Raw genomic sequence first — 13,986 nt, forward strand, 5'->3', positions numbered from 1 at the left:
CATCCTTCTTCTTAACAAAGAGTACCGGTGCTCCCCAGGGTGATGAACTAGGACGGATAAATCCTTTATCCAAAAGTTCCTGTAGTTGAGTAGAGAGTTCCTTCAATTCTGCGGGAGCTAGTCGATAAGGCGCACGAGCTATAGGCGCTGCTCCGGGAGCTAGCTCGATCTGGAATTCGACCTGACGATGGGGAGGGAGTCCAGGTAGTTCCTCAGGAAATACCTCGGGGTAGTCACGCACTACTGGAAAATCTTCAATCCTCTTTTCCTTTTCCTGCGTGTTGGTAACAAGTGCTAAGATAGCGGTGTGCCCTTTTCGTAGACACTTCTGGGCTTTCAAGAATGAGATAATGCCGGAGATTTCTCCACCTTTGCCACCTTGTACAATGAGAGGTTTGCTAGAACGGCGAGGAATACGAACTGCTTTTTCTTGACAGAGGATCTCAGCGCGATGCTTGGATAACCAATCCATACCAATAACGACGTCGAAGCTTCCAAGAGTAACAGGGAAAAGGTCGATACTAAATGTCTGACCAGACAACTCTAGTTTGCAGCCTTTGACAACATGGGAGGCCTCGATGTTTCTACCATTAGCTAACTCGACGATATGAGGAGAACTTAGTAACGAAAGCGGACGCTTAAGCTTCTTACTAATACGTAGGGATACATAACTAGCATCGGCACCGGAATCAAATAACACAGAAACATAACGATCATCGAGTAGGAACTTACCCGTCACGACATTGGGGTCATTCCTTGCTTCACCAGCTCCAATCACGAAAGCCCTTCCTCTAGCACCATTCCCAGCATTGTTGTTCTGATTGTTGTTCCCAGCTCCCTGATTATTGTTGCGGTTCTGATTCAGTTCAGGACAATCCTTCTTAAAGTGCCCCTCAGCTCCACACTTAAAACATGCCCGGTTGTTTCCCTGCTGCTGTTGCTGTTGGGGTTGCTGCTGGTTCTGTCTAGCTGGGAACTGACTTCTACAATCCTTGGCCTCATGCCCCATTTTGTTACATCGCTGACACTGGCCCTTCACACACTGCCCGCTGTGATGTCGATTGCACTTGTTGCACTTGGGGTGGTTTCCACGATAGCCACCCTGTTGTTGAGCGCCCTTGTTGTTTTCGGTTTTCCTTTGCTGTGCTGGGGCCTGAGTGGAGTTAGCATCCTTGCTTTGACTTCCTTCCCACTTACGCTTGTTGTCACTAGAAGTTCCGACGGTAGCATTGATCCTTTTGGGCAACCGGCCCTCTTCTACGGCCTGATCAGTAAGTTTGTGAGCAAGTCGAACAATCGGCTGAATGGTAGTGTGGTTGGCTGTAGTGACATGGCTTCGAATCTCTGGAGCCAAACCTTTGATATACAGTTCGATCCTTCGGTACATAGGTCGGGACAGGTTTGGGCAAAGAGCAGCATAATCATTGGACAACTTGGTGTAAGTTTCAATTTCCGACCCAACCATCTTGAGCTCGTAGTACTCATTCTCAAGCTTGTGGATGTCATCCCGGTGACAGTATTCATCCTTAATCATGTCCTTGAAATCCTCCCACGCAGTAGCATTAGCAGTTTCCAACCCAAACATCTGAATCTGCGCCTTCCACCAAGAAAGCGCGCTTCCTTCAAGCGTAGCAGTAGCAAACTTCACCCAGTTCGCAGGGGGACACTCACAAACAGCAAAAACAGCTTCAATCTTCTCAATCCAATGCAGAAGACCTATGGCACCCTCCGTGCCGTTGAAAGGGAGAGGCTTGCAATCCATGAAAGTTTTGAAAGTACACACTGGTGGTTGCGCAGGTGCATGCTGACCTATAGGGTGAGAAGCGAAACGTATAGGTTTAGAGGCGAAAAGTCGATGTGGCGGTAGGATCTATACATCCTAAAACAACGAGCTTACCTATAGGGTGAGCTGCGAAAGCTGCAGCCACGGTGTTGAGCAGGTTAGTGAACTGAGCCTGTGTCATGTTAATGTTTCCTCGTCCGCGTCCACTCATTGTCTTCATGACCAGAAAACACAGTATGAGTGTGATGCCGTAATGTAGCGAGAATAAGATAGAAGAGAGAGGTGTATCTATCTAGTTTTAGGCACACTAGTACGTATAGCATAACAGGAACATAAAGTAAGCAAACAAGTAAACACTGGTCCGAGCTATGAGGTCAAAAGTGTTGAGCCTTGCACTTGGAGTGTAGTGTCGTTGCGAGTCACGGGTTATAGTCTGGTTTTCTCCAAAAGATTTTCCCCTTTTTAAAACCAAGTTCACTATAACCAATGGCTCTGATACCAATCTGTCACACCCCCAAAATCCACCTGCGGATAACACCCGCTTCGGGGGCGTGACCGACCAGGATCCAGCCACCAATTATACCGAATACTTAAGTTGATAACAAAAGTAATACTTACTATTCATAAGCTTAGCAAATATTAAGTTCAGAGTTTTAAAGTTTTAAGTTCCAAAACAGTATTAAGTAGCGGAAGCATAAGTACGGTAGGTTAAAACAAAGTTCATGTTTCAAAATAAGGTAACACCCAACACAAGGGTGAATAGACACTACACGTTCCCAAGCTGCAAGCTCCATCGTCACTGGTTACCTGCAAAGCATGCAGTAAGGGGTCAACAATAATGCTGAGTGAGTTCACTAGTTGTCCAGTTTTAATTACCAAAAACTTTGTTTCACCGATTAATTTATCCGTTTATACATGCCCTGGGGAGCTACCCCAAAAGTTAGCGACTAAACTGTTTTTTTTTTCCAATACCGAACACTAGGTAACCGTTGCGTATCCGCAGGATGCCCCGATGTCAATGTTCTATCATCATTGACGGATTTCTGAGTACATTAGTTCACGCCCGTCCCAAACCAGGGCACGGTGTGAGGCTGGTAAACACCTAAATAGCGCTATCAACTAATAACCCGCTCGCCTAACCCGGCGACTAATCGGTATTTGTAGTAGGGACTTGAGTGATAGAGTTTCGTTTAGTGCCGTTAGTTGCAATCCGTATAAACAGTAATTAACCAAAAGGTTTCCCAATACCCGGGAAGGAAAAGTAAGTTTTGTTCCCAATGACTAGGGAAGGTATGTAAATGGTATCCCCTTTTACCAGGGGATAGGGTTGTTAGTCTCGTGTCCCAAACCACCGGGACGCATGCTTTTAAGTTGTGAACTCACCTTGGGTTGCTCGGTAGGTTAAGGTTACTTGTCAATCACGTTGGTCACCACGTCCTAACATGGTTACCGGTATAGGTCAGGTTCGGTATACAGGCATTCACGTAAAAACTTACACATAACTAACACGTATCAAGCATATAAGTAAACAGTGGGTTACTGGGCCGGCCTAAGAAATTAAGCAGTCAACAGCAACACGTAATCCAGTCAACAGATAGCCCAAGTTAAACACATATGGGCCCAGTAACCAAAATGAACAGCCCACTCGCAACCAGCTGGTCTCGAGTCGCAACCAGGTGGTTTCGGCTTGTCACGTTGTGGTTGCGAGTCGTAACCGTGGTCTCGAGTCATCATGCTGTGGTTGCGAGTCGCAACCGACGTAGTCTCGAGTCGCAATCACGTGGTTTCGACTTGTCATGCTTTGGTTGCGAGTCGCAACGGTGCGGTTTCGAGTCGGAAGGCTGTCGTTGCGAGTCGTAACCTGTCACTTTCATGTACACGTGATGATGCAGGTGCATCAGTCCCTTTTGTACCAAGAATTCAGGCCCATTTTAGGAAACTACCAATAAGGTTTCACTAACACTTTGCCAAAGCTGAATACTAGTAAAGATAGATCAAACTTTGCCATTTTTACATCTTCAAGCCATATTCAAACAAGTTCATCCTATCTTCATATTTTTCTAGGGTTTTCATGCCAATATAAACACATATTTATGAACCGAAAATCACACATTTAACAAGATCTTGATGCTAAACAAGAAAACATACATTATAGCCGAAAATCTTATGCTAAACATCATCATTCTTGCAAGAAACAAAGAAGCATAGTGTAGTTGGCTATGAACACTTGTAAACTACCAATATCATGTCATTTTTAGTCATGTTAACACATATTCACAAACTTTGCAAAACATCCTAATAATCATGCATAAACTACTAACCAACCATTTCTTAGTTCATACAACATACATACATCTTATACACAAAAGATAACCCACAAGATAGCACTAACCGGTTATGAGAGGAGGAGCCGAAAACAAAGAAAAGAGAACCGAGAAGATGGAATGTCCGAGTGATAGTCTTGACCGAGTTTCTTGTCCGGGATCTTTGCTTGAACCGAAAATAGGAAGGGATTGGGGTGTGTTGTTGAGGGTTTCTAGTTGAGAGAGTTTGAGGAGTGTTTGTGTGTGTAAAATGGAAGAAGTGGGGGAAAGGTGGGATATATATACAAGGGGATGTTTCGGGTTGGGCTTGGGGGTTTCGGCCCAAACCGGTTTCGGCTCAACGGCCCACTCGAGACCGAGTGGCCCACTCGCAACCGCCCGGTTGCGAGTCATGGTCTCGGGTCGTGGTCTCGGCTCTATTATAAATCTATACTACATATATAATACATACAACACATAAAATGCACAAAGGATCACGTTTTCATTTAATAATAATCATATACACAAAATATTACAAGGTGATCGTTCGGAAAAACCTCGAGTGTCACAGCCCTGCAAGCATTGTTCTGATGAAAAGAAGGAACGACGGAAGACAAATTCACTTCACAAAAGATGTTATTAATGTAATGAGCCCGGTCATCAAATCATTTCATGCAAGACAAAGGAGAATGATGAAGCAACCCAATTGATCCGTCAAGCCATCAATACCGGTATTCAACAACAAGAAGCCGACGAAGATCATGGTATGGAATACATAATCATCGGTACAGAAGGGGGTTTGTGGTCCGAAATCTGGTATGTTAGTACCAATTTCAAACACCATTACGCGGGTAATTTAGATGTTTTTAAGAGAATTAAAAATATATTCGGTGTTGAAACTAAAACCAGTGAAAACAATTTTCTCTTTATAAGAGGAAGTGAGGCTGTAGATGTAATGTCTGGGAATGATAAGTTTCGAATTCAGAGTGTGTTGTATACCCCTGAATTAGATCGGAACATTCTAAGTCTGGATCAGTTAGTAATTCAAGGTTATACGGTTAAGATCAGTGGAGAAAAATGCAGAACCTTTCCCACTTTTAGTGTTCCCGTCATAAACAAAAGGAATGATAAATCCGGTTTAACGAAAGAAGATGAGATCGGTATAAAAGAAAAACAGTCAATAATCAACAGGCAATCGGAACATGAAGAGTACAAAACTGATTATTTGAATAATTATTTCGAAAATCTGAATTTGTCCTCTAATGAACCCGATTGGAACATCATGATTTTACAAGCAATGAAGTTTAATGAATTTCAAGATTGCAAAGCCCTGTTAGAAATGTTAGAAGATGTCGACTACGTCAGAAAATACAGGTATGATCTAGAGATTAAGTTTGACGAAATGTTAGACTGGTTTATAAGAATGAAGTTGGGAATTACCACAAGACAGATTCCGGCGTATGTGAGTGATAAAAGGAAAGTTAATTTGCTTGAATTATACATGGTGGTGAAAAGAGAAGGCGGTCACAGGAATGTAACTTCAAATAATTTATGGGCATTAGTATCAAAAGATATGGGGTATGATTATCAAGATGGAGAGTTTATGAGAATAATGTATGCCATGTATTTGGATGTTCTCGTGTATTATTATAAGTTCAAGACAACCCAACAGAATGTTAGTGATAGAAGAACAGTGAACAGGGGTGAATCCATTAGCCAAAATCAGAATTACTCCGAGATACGAGGTGAAGTTGCAGGACAGAAAGAAGGAGCGACGAGTGATGGCTGCATACCGGAGGAAGGAGAGCATTACGCGTTGTTTGCTGGAAATGACTGGAATGGAATGAAAAACCTGCAAAAACGACGGTGATTCGATTTCAAGCAGGCAGAAAAGGTTGTAGATGAAGCCAATCGAAGTGTTCTTATGCATTCCCGTAAATATAATCCAGTTTAGGGGAGTGTATTAAATAGTAAACTTGATTATATTTATATCTTATGTAACTTTAGGATAATTAAGCTTCATTATACTTATGCTTATGTATGTATATAATATCGAATAAGTGAAGGGGCATGGCGGTTGAAAGACACCGGTTCAAATGGTAGTTATTCCCGCCAAGAATAACCACCGGATCAACTGCCCTCTACACATGTATATATTAACATTACCCAGCAATGTTTACCGGCACCAAGATATTATCCAATATCCCTCTTTCATCGTTCTTATAATCATTCGAAGTGTGTGTTTGTTATTAATCTTTCATTCTAAGTTTGATATGGATTCAATCGACAAGTACCTTGAATCCAATCCTGAAATCCATACAAGTGATATCAAACTTTCGCTGCCAACAAAACCCACTTGTTATTAGAGTTACACAGTGCTGTTGAAATATAAGCACATACAAGTTATTAGAGTTACACAGTGCTGTTGAAATATAAGCACATACAATAATCACTAACAACCATCTTCCTGTGCAAGATACAACCTTTATAATTCTCTAAGCAGAACCCCAATGAATATCTAACACTAAATTCTATCTTCGTTATTGAATTGAAAATCAAACAGTTATTAATTTACAACAGGTAGGTTTCTCTGTTGGGGGTCATTGGTAGAGAATATGTTCTACCCTTACCTGTAACCGCCGAATGATTTTGAACCCCACAATTGTGTGTAAACTCATTTGGAACAACTTCAGAAGTAGACCGACGAGAGTGGTGGACGGCAGCTGGTGAATGGTCCATATTCGTCTCTGAATTCAGGTGTCTCGGTGTTCCACTGCACAAAACAAAAACATTGATTCCAAGTGTTTTCATTTCACGAGTAAAAGAGCAAATTTTGATACTTTTAACTACAGAAAATGATGTAATGTAAGAATGTGAGATTCTAAGTTCTAACAACTTACCAGTGAAACTGTTGTCTTTCATATTTAACGAAAGTGCATGGTGAGTGTTGCATCATATCTTTGGGGAGTGCAGGCAAGTCTCTTTGATAATGCGGTATTTCCTACGATAAAAACACGTATGGATTTTGGAATAACAAGAATGGCAAATAAATAAACAGATAAAATGTAATAATAATGATACAAAAGCTGGAAACTTACGTTCAATCTCAGACCGGAAAACTTTTGCTTGTTGGGTGAAAGATTGTGATCAAACTTTTGCTTGCTGGGTGAAAGATTGTGATCAAATGAACGACGCACAAAAGGATGTTCGAGTAACAAAGCAGCCGATGGACGTTTTTCTGGATTTCTCTGCAAACATAGATTAAGAAAATCCTTCCCTTCTGATGATAATGTTTCGGGTATAGTTGGAGATCTGTTTAATGCATTAAACAGTGCTTTCACCTATTGGCACATGTATGGAAACTAATTAGACGACGATGGCAAACATCTTAATATTTAAATGAGTAAAATGTCATTTTCGTCCTTGAGGTTTGGCCAATTTTGCGACTTTCGTTTAAAGGTTTGTTTTTTCGCATCTGGATCCAAAAGGTTTGAAATCTTGCCATTTTCATTTGGCTTGTTAACTCCATCCATTTTTCTCTGTTAAGTCAGGGGTAGTTCCGTCTTTTTTGTTAACTTAAAGGACAATTCAGTTTTTTCATTTTATGTAAAAAGACCGAATACCCCTGAAAAAGACAGAATTGCCCTTTAAGTTAACAAAAAAGACGGAACTACCCCTGACTTAACAGAGAAAAATGGATGGAGTTAACGAGCCGGATGAAAATGGCAAGATTACAAACCTTTTGGATCCAGATGCGAAAAAACAAACCTTTGGACGAAAGTCGGAACACTAACCAAATCTCAGGGACGAAAATGGCATTTTACTCTATTCAAACAGAAAATTACCCAAGTGAACTCGCTCCATGGAGGTTTCCCGGTCAGCATCTCAATCACCGTACATCCCAGACTCCATATATCCATGGTAAATGCATGTTCTGGATTGATATCTTTTCTCATTACAGCTTGCAGAAGCTGCATGAAAGAAGCGAAGGTTAGCAACTTTACGATCCTAAATATGACGCCGGAATTCATAATTACAAGACATACCTCTGGAGCCATCCAATGTGGACTGCCCTTTAAGGAAAGATCAGCTGTGTATGCAGAAAGCTGTAAAAAGAACAGGTTATTCACAATGCAAAACTAAAAACAAGACAACTTCATGTTAGAGGTGGTTAACGTGATTGAAACATATAAATATTAACTATAGAGTAAACTGCTATACACCCTGTGGTTAACAAGCAGGATCAACTTTACACCCTATTTTGAAAATCAATCAACTTTACGCCCCCTCGTTTCCCAATTGCATCAATGGTGGACCCTCTGTGAAGTCAACAGGCGAAATGACCATTTTACCCTTTGACCGTTAGTGGGTAACGGTTGACTTTGACAGCGTTAAGGAGCAGGGTCCAACATTGATGCAATTGGGAAACGAGGGGGCGTAAAGCTGATTGATTTTCAAAATAGGGTGTAAAGTTGATCCCACCTGTTAACCACATGGTGTAAAACTGCAGTTTACTCTTAACTATATTTCAGCTTACATGTTTCGCCAATCCAAAGTCCGCAAGCTTCACAACACCAGATGCATTAACAAGCAAATTTGCTCCTTTTATATCTCTATGTAACACATGCATAGATCATTGAGAGCATATATTGGTAAATTTAACTACCAATACAGTTACAATCCCTCGAAATATATATAAATATGCTAATCGTCCTTTAAATTATTTCAACTGCAATGTTAGCTTATCTGCTTTTGCAAAGAATAATGATACCTGTGAACAATCTTCTTGCTGTGCAAATAAGCCAATCCTGAGAGTATATGCCGTGTAAAGTTTCGTACTACAGATTCTGTCATAGCTCCACAGTGTTCCCGGACATATTTATTTATGGGTCCAGGGTGAACATATTCCAAATATATGCAAAATCGGTCATCGACCTGGATACAAGACAGAAGTCGATCAATAAATATTTTTAATAATATTGGAAGGAAGAAACATAAACGAAACGTGAAGAAACTCACTATTTCAGAACCCAGATAATGTACAATGTTTGGATGCTCTAAATTTTGTAGAACTCTTATTTCCTGGAACAGATTAAAATTTGAGAAAAATTAATATATTCAAATATCTGAGCATACTACCTTCATGTGAATGCAAAGAAACAAATTCTATTTAAGTAGATGATGAATTAGGAGAACAATATGCAAAAAGTGTTTTTAACAACTTGAAACTGCAAAGCTCAAGGGATGTTATATACTATACAAATGTCTATGAATGATGCGTATTATTTTAATAACCTTTTGTGATTAAATCATGATGGTTCGCATGAACTTACAAATTTAAGCATATTATAGAACTAGTTTAAGGTTCAAATGAGAATAAATTTTTTTAAAAAGAAAAAAGAAGAAATTTCAACCAATAAGAATGCTTCATTTAATATTTGTATTTAATGTTATTGTAATTGTATATTGGTAAACTTACATAGATCATTAATCTTTAATTTACTTTTTAAATAGTAATTGCATTACATTTGTAACTTATTTTCAAAATATATATTTTTATGATAAATTACGAGCTGTGTAGGATATATTTCCACATGTAAAATGAAATTGACTAAAAAAAAAGCCAACGTTCCTTCTAGAAAGCAATCATGCTGTTGCAACCTGGATTGCCCTGAAATAGGCTGGAAATAAATATACCAATAGATTCGAGATCGTATGGAGACTGGCTTTAAATCGCCTTCCCACTGTAGAAAATTTGGTCCGCAGAAATATTACGGTTACGAACGAGAGGTGTAAATTGTGTGATGAAGTAAATGAGTCCACTTCTCATCTGTTTGTGGATTGCCATATAACTCAGAAGGTATGGGAATTTGTAGTGTCATGGTGCAGATTACCATCTTTCTTCATTCTATAAATAAAAGACTTGATTAATAATGTTCACAGTGGTTTCCAAGGGTCTGTGAAGTGGCGTAGAGTTATTTGGTCGATCATTCAAACAGTCATTTGGGTGATGTGGAAAACTCGGAACGAGGCCGTGTTTAGGCACAAGCAGGCGAACCTTTGGAGGATAAAGGAGGAGATAAAAACGCAAAGCTTCTTGTGGATTAAGAACAGGGCCAAGTGTGCGGCTCTAACGTGGGTGGATTGGTGTATTTTTGATTTATTAGCAATGGGCGTGTAATGGCGTTTTTCTTTTGCGTTGTGTTTTTTTTTTGGTGGTTGTAACTATCCCGGTTTAACGCTGTGGTTGACCGGATTGTTGTTTAATAATAATGTTTGCTGGCCGTTCAAAAAAAAATGAAATTGACTAATTAATTAGAGAGAGAATAATTAATATCAGGAGTTATATACTATTTAATGTTTTACCATTATACTCCTTTCTTCTTAAATTGAGTTTCTTTTCATTTGATTTCCCCCTTATAGAACTATATAGTTCATACTTATAATCTAAACTCTACATCCTAAAAGAAGGTTTTGAATTTGTTTATCAATCCCCAACTATCTATGCTTTCACATATGGATCACATTATCACAGATAATGATGTCCTCAGACAATATTGAGTTACAATCCTGCAGAAGTTGTGGAAGATGAAATATGTGGTTTAAAACCTAAAACAATGGCATAGACAGTGAAACTTAACTTAAATATATGCATGCATAGACATTGATCCACACACATGCTAAAGACTGTATTCTTCTTTATTAAAAAAAAAAAAAATACAGTGTTTAGCATAAGTCAGGTCAAAATTGGTCATTTCTAGCGGAGTCAAAGGGTAGACTGAGTCAGGTTCGAACGAGCCTTTAACACTGTTTTGTTCTTTATTGAAAATTTCATTAAACAATTAACTTGTCAAATATAAATGATTAGCAGATTTTTAATAATAAAGCCATTTAGAAAATTTTATGCATCAAAATTCTAAATACATTTTGGATGACTTTCCAACCCATTTGACCTGCTCAATTTTATTTGACCAGTGTTTCAAGTAGATTTAGGATCAATTTTCTTCTACAAATTTGCAAAGTAAGACCAGAAAACTTGGAAATGTGAAGCAGTTTAAGAGAATAACCTGCTCCAACTGCTGTATGCATTCGGATGATTTAGGATCATCAGGAATGACACCAACTTCTTTCATCGCGCACAAGCTCCCTGTTTCACTACAAGAAATAAACATAAACATAAACATAAGCTCACTGTCATAATATAGATTAGTAATTATGCTCATTCCATATTACGTACCGATTGGTTGCTTCGTATACAGTACCATAAGTACCAGACCCCAAAAGTTTCCCTTTTTGCCATTGACCTTTTATCAATTGTGCATCAGATTTATCCAAACTTTGACGTCTGGAAACAGGTCTCGAAGGTGGAAGTGGAAGTGGGTGAACATTAGTATTGTTGTTCTCGGTTCTACTAACCGGATAAGGACTTTGTAACGGTGGACTGTGCGGTTGAGAACGTTTTGTTGCTGTGTCAGAAGATGGTAACATATGGAATTCCCGATGGCCTGCAAGCGCAGAATCGAAAATATCGAGTGTGCTAAATCTTTTGGGGCTAAGTGTAGGACTAGTGAAGCTGCTAGTCGGGGCGCTTCTCGCTGAAACTTGCAACCTGATGTCACCGTGAACCTTTTCACCATTTATGTCTTGAGGATAACCCTTCCGACGACTGTAAGTTGAAGGCTTAGGTGATATTGGGATACCACTACCCTTGGTACTACTCGTCCCACATCGATCATATCTGCGATTACAATGAAAAATTGAAAAGGATAACGATAAAGCTACCCAACTAATGATAACGAAAAACCAAATAACAATAACTACAATAGATAAGAACTCCAAGAATCTCTGCAGCCACTAAAGTCCTAAATTCCTTTAGACATTGAGTTACCCTTTATGAAAGAATTCCAAAGAACAGAAAAAACAGTATTGGTTATAAACCAACTAATGATAATGTGTAAAACCTCAATAATTTTCCTAATACTTAAACCACATATATAATTATGACTAACAATCAAACTTAAAGATAAACTCGGTTGACATTCACTTGCAGAATTCCAAATTTACATTTGTTTTCCTCCTTACATATATTTTGCCTCCATTTTGGCCCATAATTATATGTTTAACATAATAAATTATCATTTTCTCCGTCAAAAATATAATGACTATGATTAAAAAAACGTCAATAACTATTGCAATATTTAACTACGGATATAATAATGACTAACAAACAAACAAATTTAATGATAAATCATAAATCAAGATAATAGTAAGCATAATATATAATAAACTCCGTTAACATTAAGTTGCAGAATGCCGTATTTACATACATTTTGCCACCAATTTGCCCCAAATTTATACATGTAACATGGTATATTGTCATTTTCCCCCAAATGTATGATAACAACCAGTGTTTTAAAAACCGGTTTTTAAATCATATCAGGTTTGGCTCTAAAATGGTTCAACCGGTTGGACAAGGTGGGACAACCGGGTTACTAGTTAACACTATCATTCCATAAAATACAAACTCATATAATACTATCTTAACTAGGATTGATGTAACCGATCATGGTTTTATCTAAAAAAACAACTATTTTCGTGTAAAATATTAACCATTTTAAGAGCATTATTATTACTTATAAACAATATTATTTAATTACCGGAAATATGGAAGGTGAATATTACCTTAACATCTAATAAAAAATAAAATTTTAAAGATAATGCAAACCGATTCAACAATTTGAACAGGTAGAACCAGAAATAGTATCCGATTTAACCAGTATAACTGGCGGTTCATACTTCATACTGGTATTTAAAACATTGATAACAACAAAAACTTACCGTCCATTTCCACCACCACCACATCCTTCTGCCGGCAACCGCTGATCATCACTAGGAAGTGGCAACGGTTGCGGCACGGCGGACGAGGACCAGTGCTCCGGCAACCGGTGCGGCGACCGTGAATGAGAACTCGGAGAATCAGGCAACGATTTGGACAGATCACCGTCATCTTCCACCGGCGCACAATAGTCCTCCACCGTCAAGTGACGGAGTTTACGCTGCCTAGTGAGCCTCTTCATCGAATTATTATCGCATGAAGACGAAGAATTAGAACACGGAGACGATTTCGACGAATTGTTATCGTGATTAGAACTGTAAGTAAATGAATTGATGAAATTAGCAGGTGAAGAAAGATGAAACCTCCGTTTACTGAAGAATTTAGTCATCAGTAAGCAAATTGCCAACACAAAATGAATGAGCGAAACTTAGGGTTTTAATGATGACGAGTCGTCGTCTTCGTTACGTTTTGTCAATAGTTGAGTTTCGTTCATGAATTGAAGTCATACAGTAAGGAACACGATTATATCATCATCATCAACAGCAACGATATCATCATCATCATTCTTCCACAGTGTGTAAGAGAGACGAGCAAAAGGTCAAAAGTCCATGCTCGTGTGCATACTCGGTCGTGGCTTTACGTATACTTCCTGTATGTATTGTTGCGTATATGGAAGAAGAGATCTTCCGTTGAAATTTTCAAAAGCAGACGAACCCAAGATTTATTTGACCCCTCCTATTTTCTTGTATTTGATAATGATCCCTCTTAAATATAGTTGTTCAAATTGTTCGACGCTTAGACTTGTTTGATGCTTGATTGAAAAATGTTCAGAATTTACTCGTTCGATTCAGTTCGATTGAAAAAGGCTTCGGTTCTGATCGGTTCGGTTTAAAACGAACCGAACATGAGCAAAGGTCTGCTCAGTTCGGTTCGACTCGGTTGGCTCGAATTATTTTTAATATATACATATATAGGGTCAGGATTTAGAGAAAACGGTAGAAAGTGTGAGAAAGGTGAGAACGCTTATGGATCGTCCGATCAAAACAATCTATGGACTAGATTGG

The 13,986-nt window shown here is 38.9% G+C and overlaps 1 protein-coding gene across 2 annotated transcripts; it reads right to left on the reverse strand.

Annotated features, from left to right (window-relative positions):
* Positions 1-5,734: 5,734 nt before the first annotated feature.
* On the reverse strand, positions 5,735-13,630 carry LOC110916218 (mitogen-activated protein kinase kinase kinase 5). Of its 2 annotated transcripts, XM_022160972.2 has the most exons (13): positions 12,925-13,630; positions 11,324-11,824; positions 11,154-11,241; positions 9,106-9,168; positions 8,858-9,021; positions 8,624-8,699; positions 8,133-8,192; positions 7,932-8,057; positions 7,185-7,427; positions 6,987-7,087; positions 6,717-6,859; positions 6,381-6,425; positions 5,735-5,938 (listed from the first exon to the last, which is right to left on the reverse strand). In XM_022160972.2, exons 1-12 carry the CDS (start codon positions 13,308-13,310, stop codon positions 6,415-6,417), a joined length of 1,962 nt encoding a protein of 653 aa, XP_022016664.1. In that variant the 5' UTR covers positions 13,311-13,630; the 3' UTR covers positions 5,735-5,938; positions 6,381-6,414. The 2 variants fall into 2 exon arrangements, with proteins under 2 accessions (XP_022016664.1, XP_022016663.1); XM_022160971.2 differs by lacking the exons at positions 5,735-5,938; positions 6,381-6,425 and having other exon boundaries at positions 6,427-6,859; positions 12,925-13,629.
* Positions 13,631-13,986: the final 356 nt, after the last annotated feature.

This window comes from Helianthus annuus, chromosome 16, assembly GCF_002127325.2.
Source record: "Helianthus annuus cultivar XRQ/B chromosome 16, HanXRQr2.0-SUNRISE, whole genome shotgun sequence".
NCBI classification, from domain to species: Eukaryota; Viridiplantae; Streptophyta; class Magnoliopsida; order Asterales; family Asteraceae; genus Helianthus; species Helianthus annuus.

What these genes read in the sequence shown, in the direction of transcription:
- LOC110916218 (XM_022160971.2), bottom strand. Translation starts at nt 13,310, where the DNA reads ATGACTAAATTCTTCAGTAAACGGAGGTTTCATCTTTCTTCACCTGCT. An exon ending in ATTATCTGGGTTCTGAAATA is followed by an intron (nt 9,022 to 9,105) that starts GTGAGTTTCTTC and finishes TCTTGTATCCAG; the next exon opens with GTCGATGACCGATTTTGCAT. An exon ending in AGCAAGAAGATTGTTCACAG is followed by an intron (nt 8,700 to 8,857) that starts GTATCATTATTC and finishes TGTGTTACATAG; the next exon opens with AGATATAAAAGGAGCAAATT.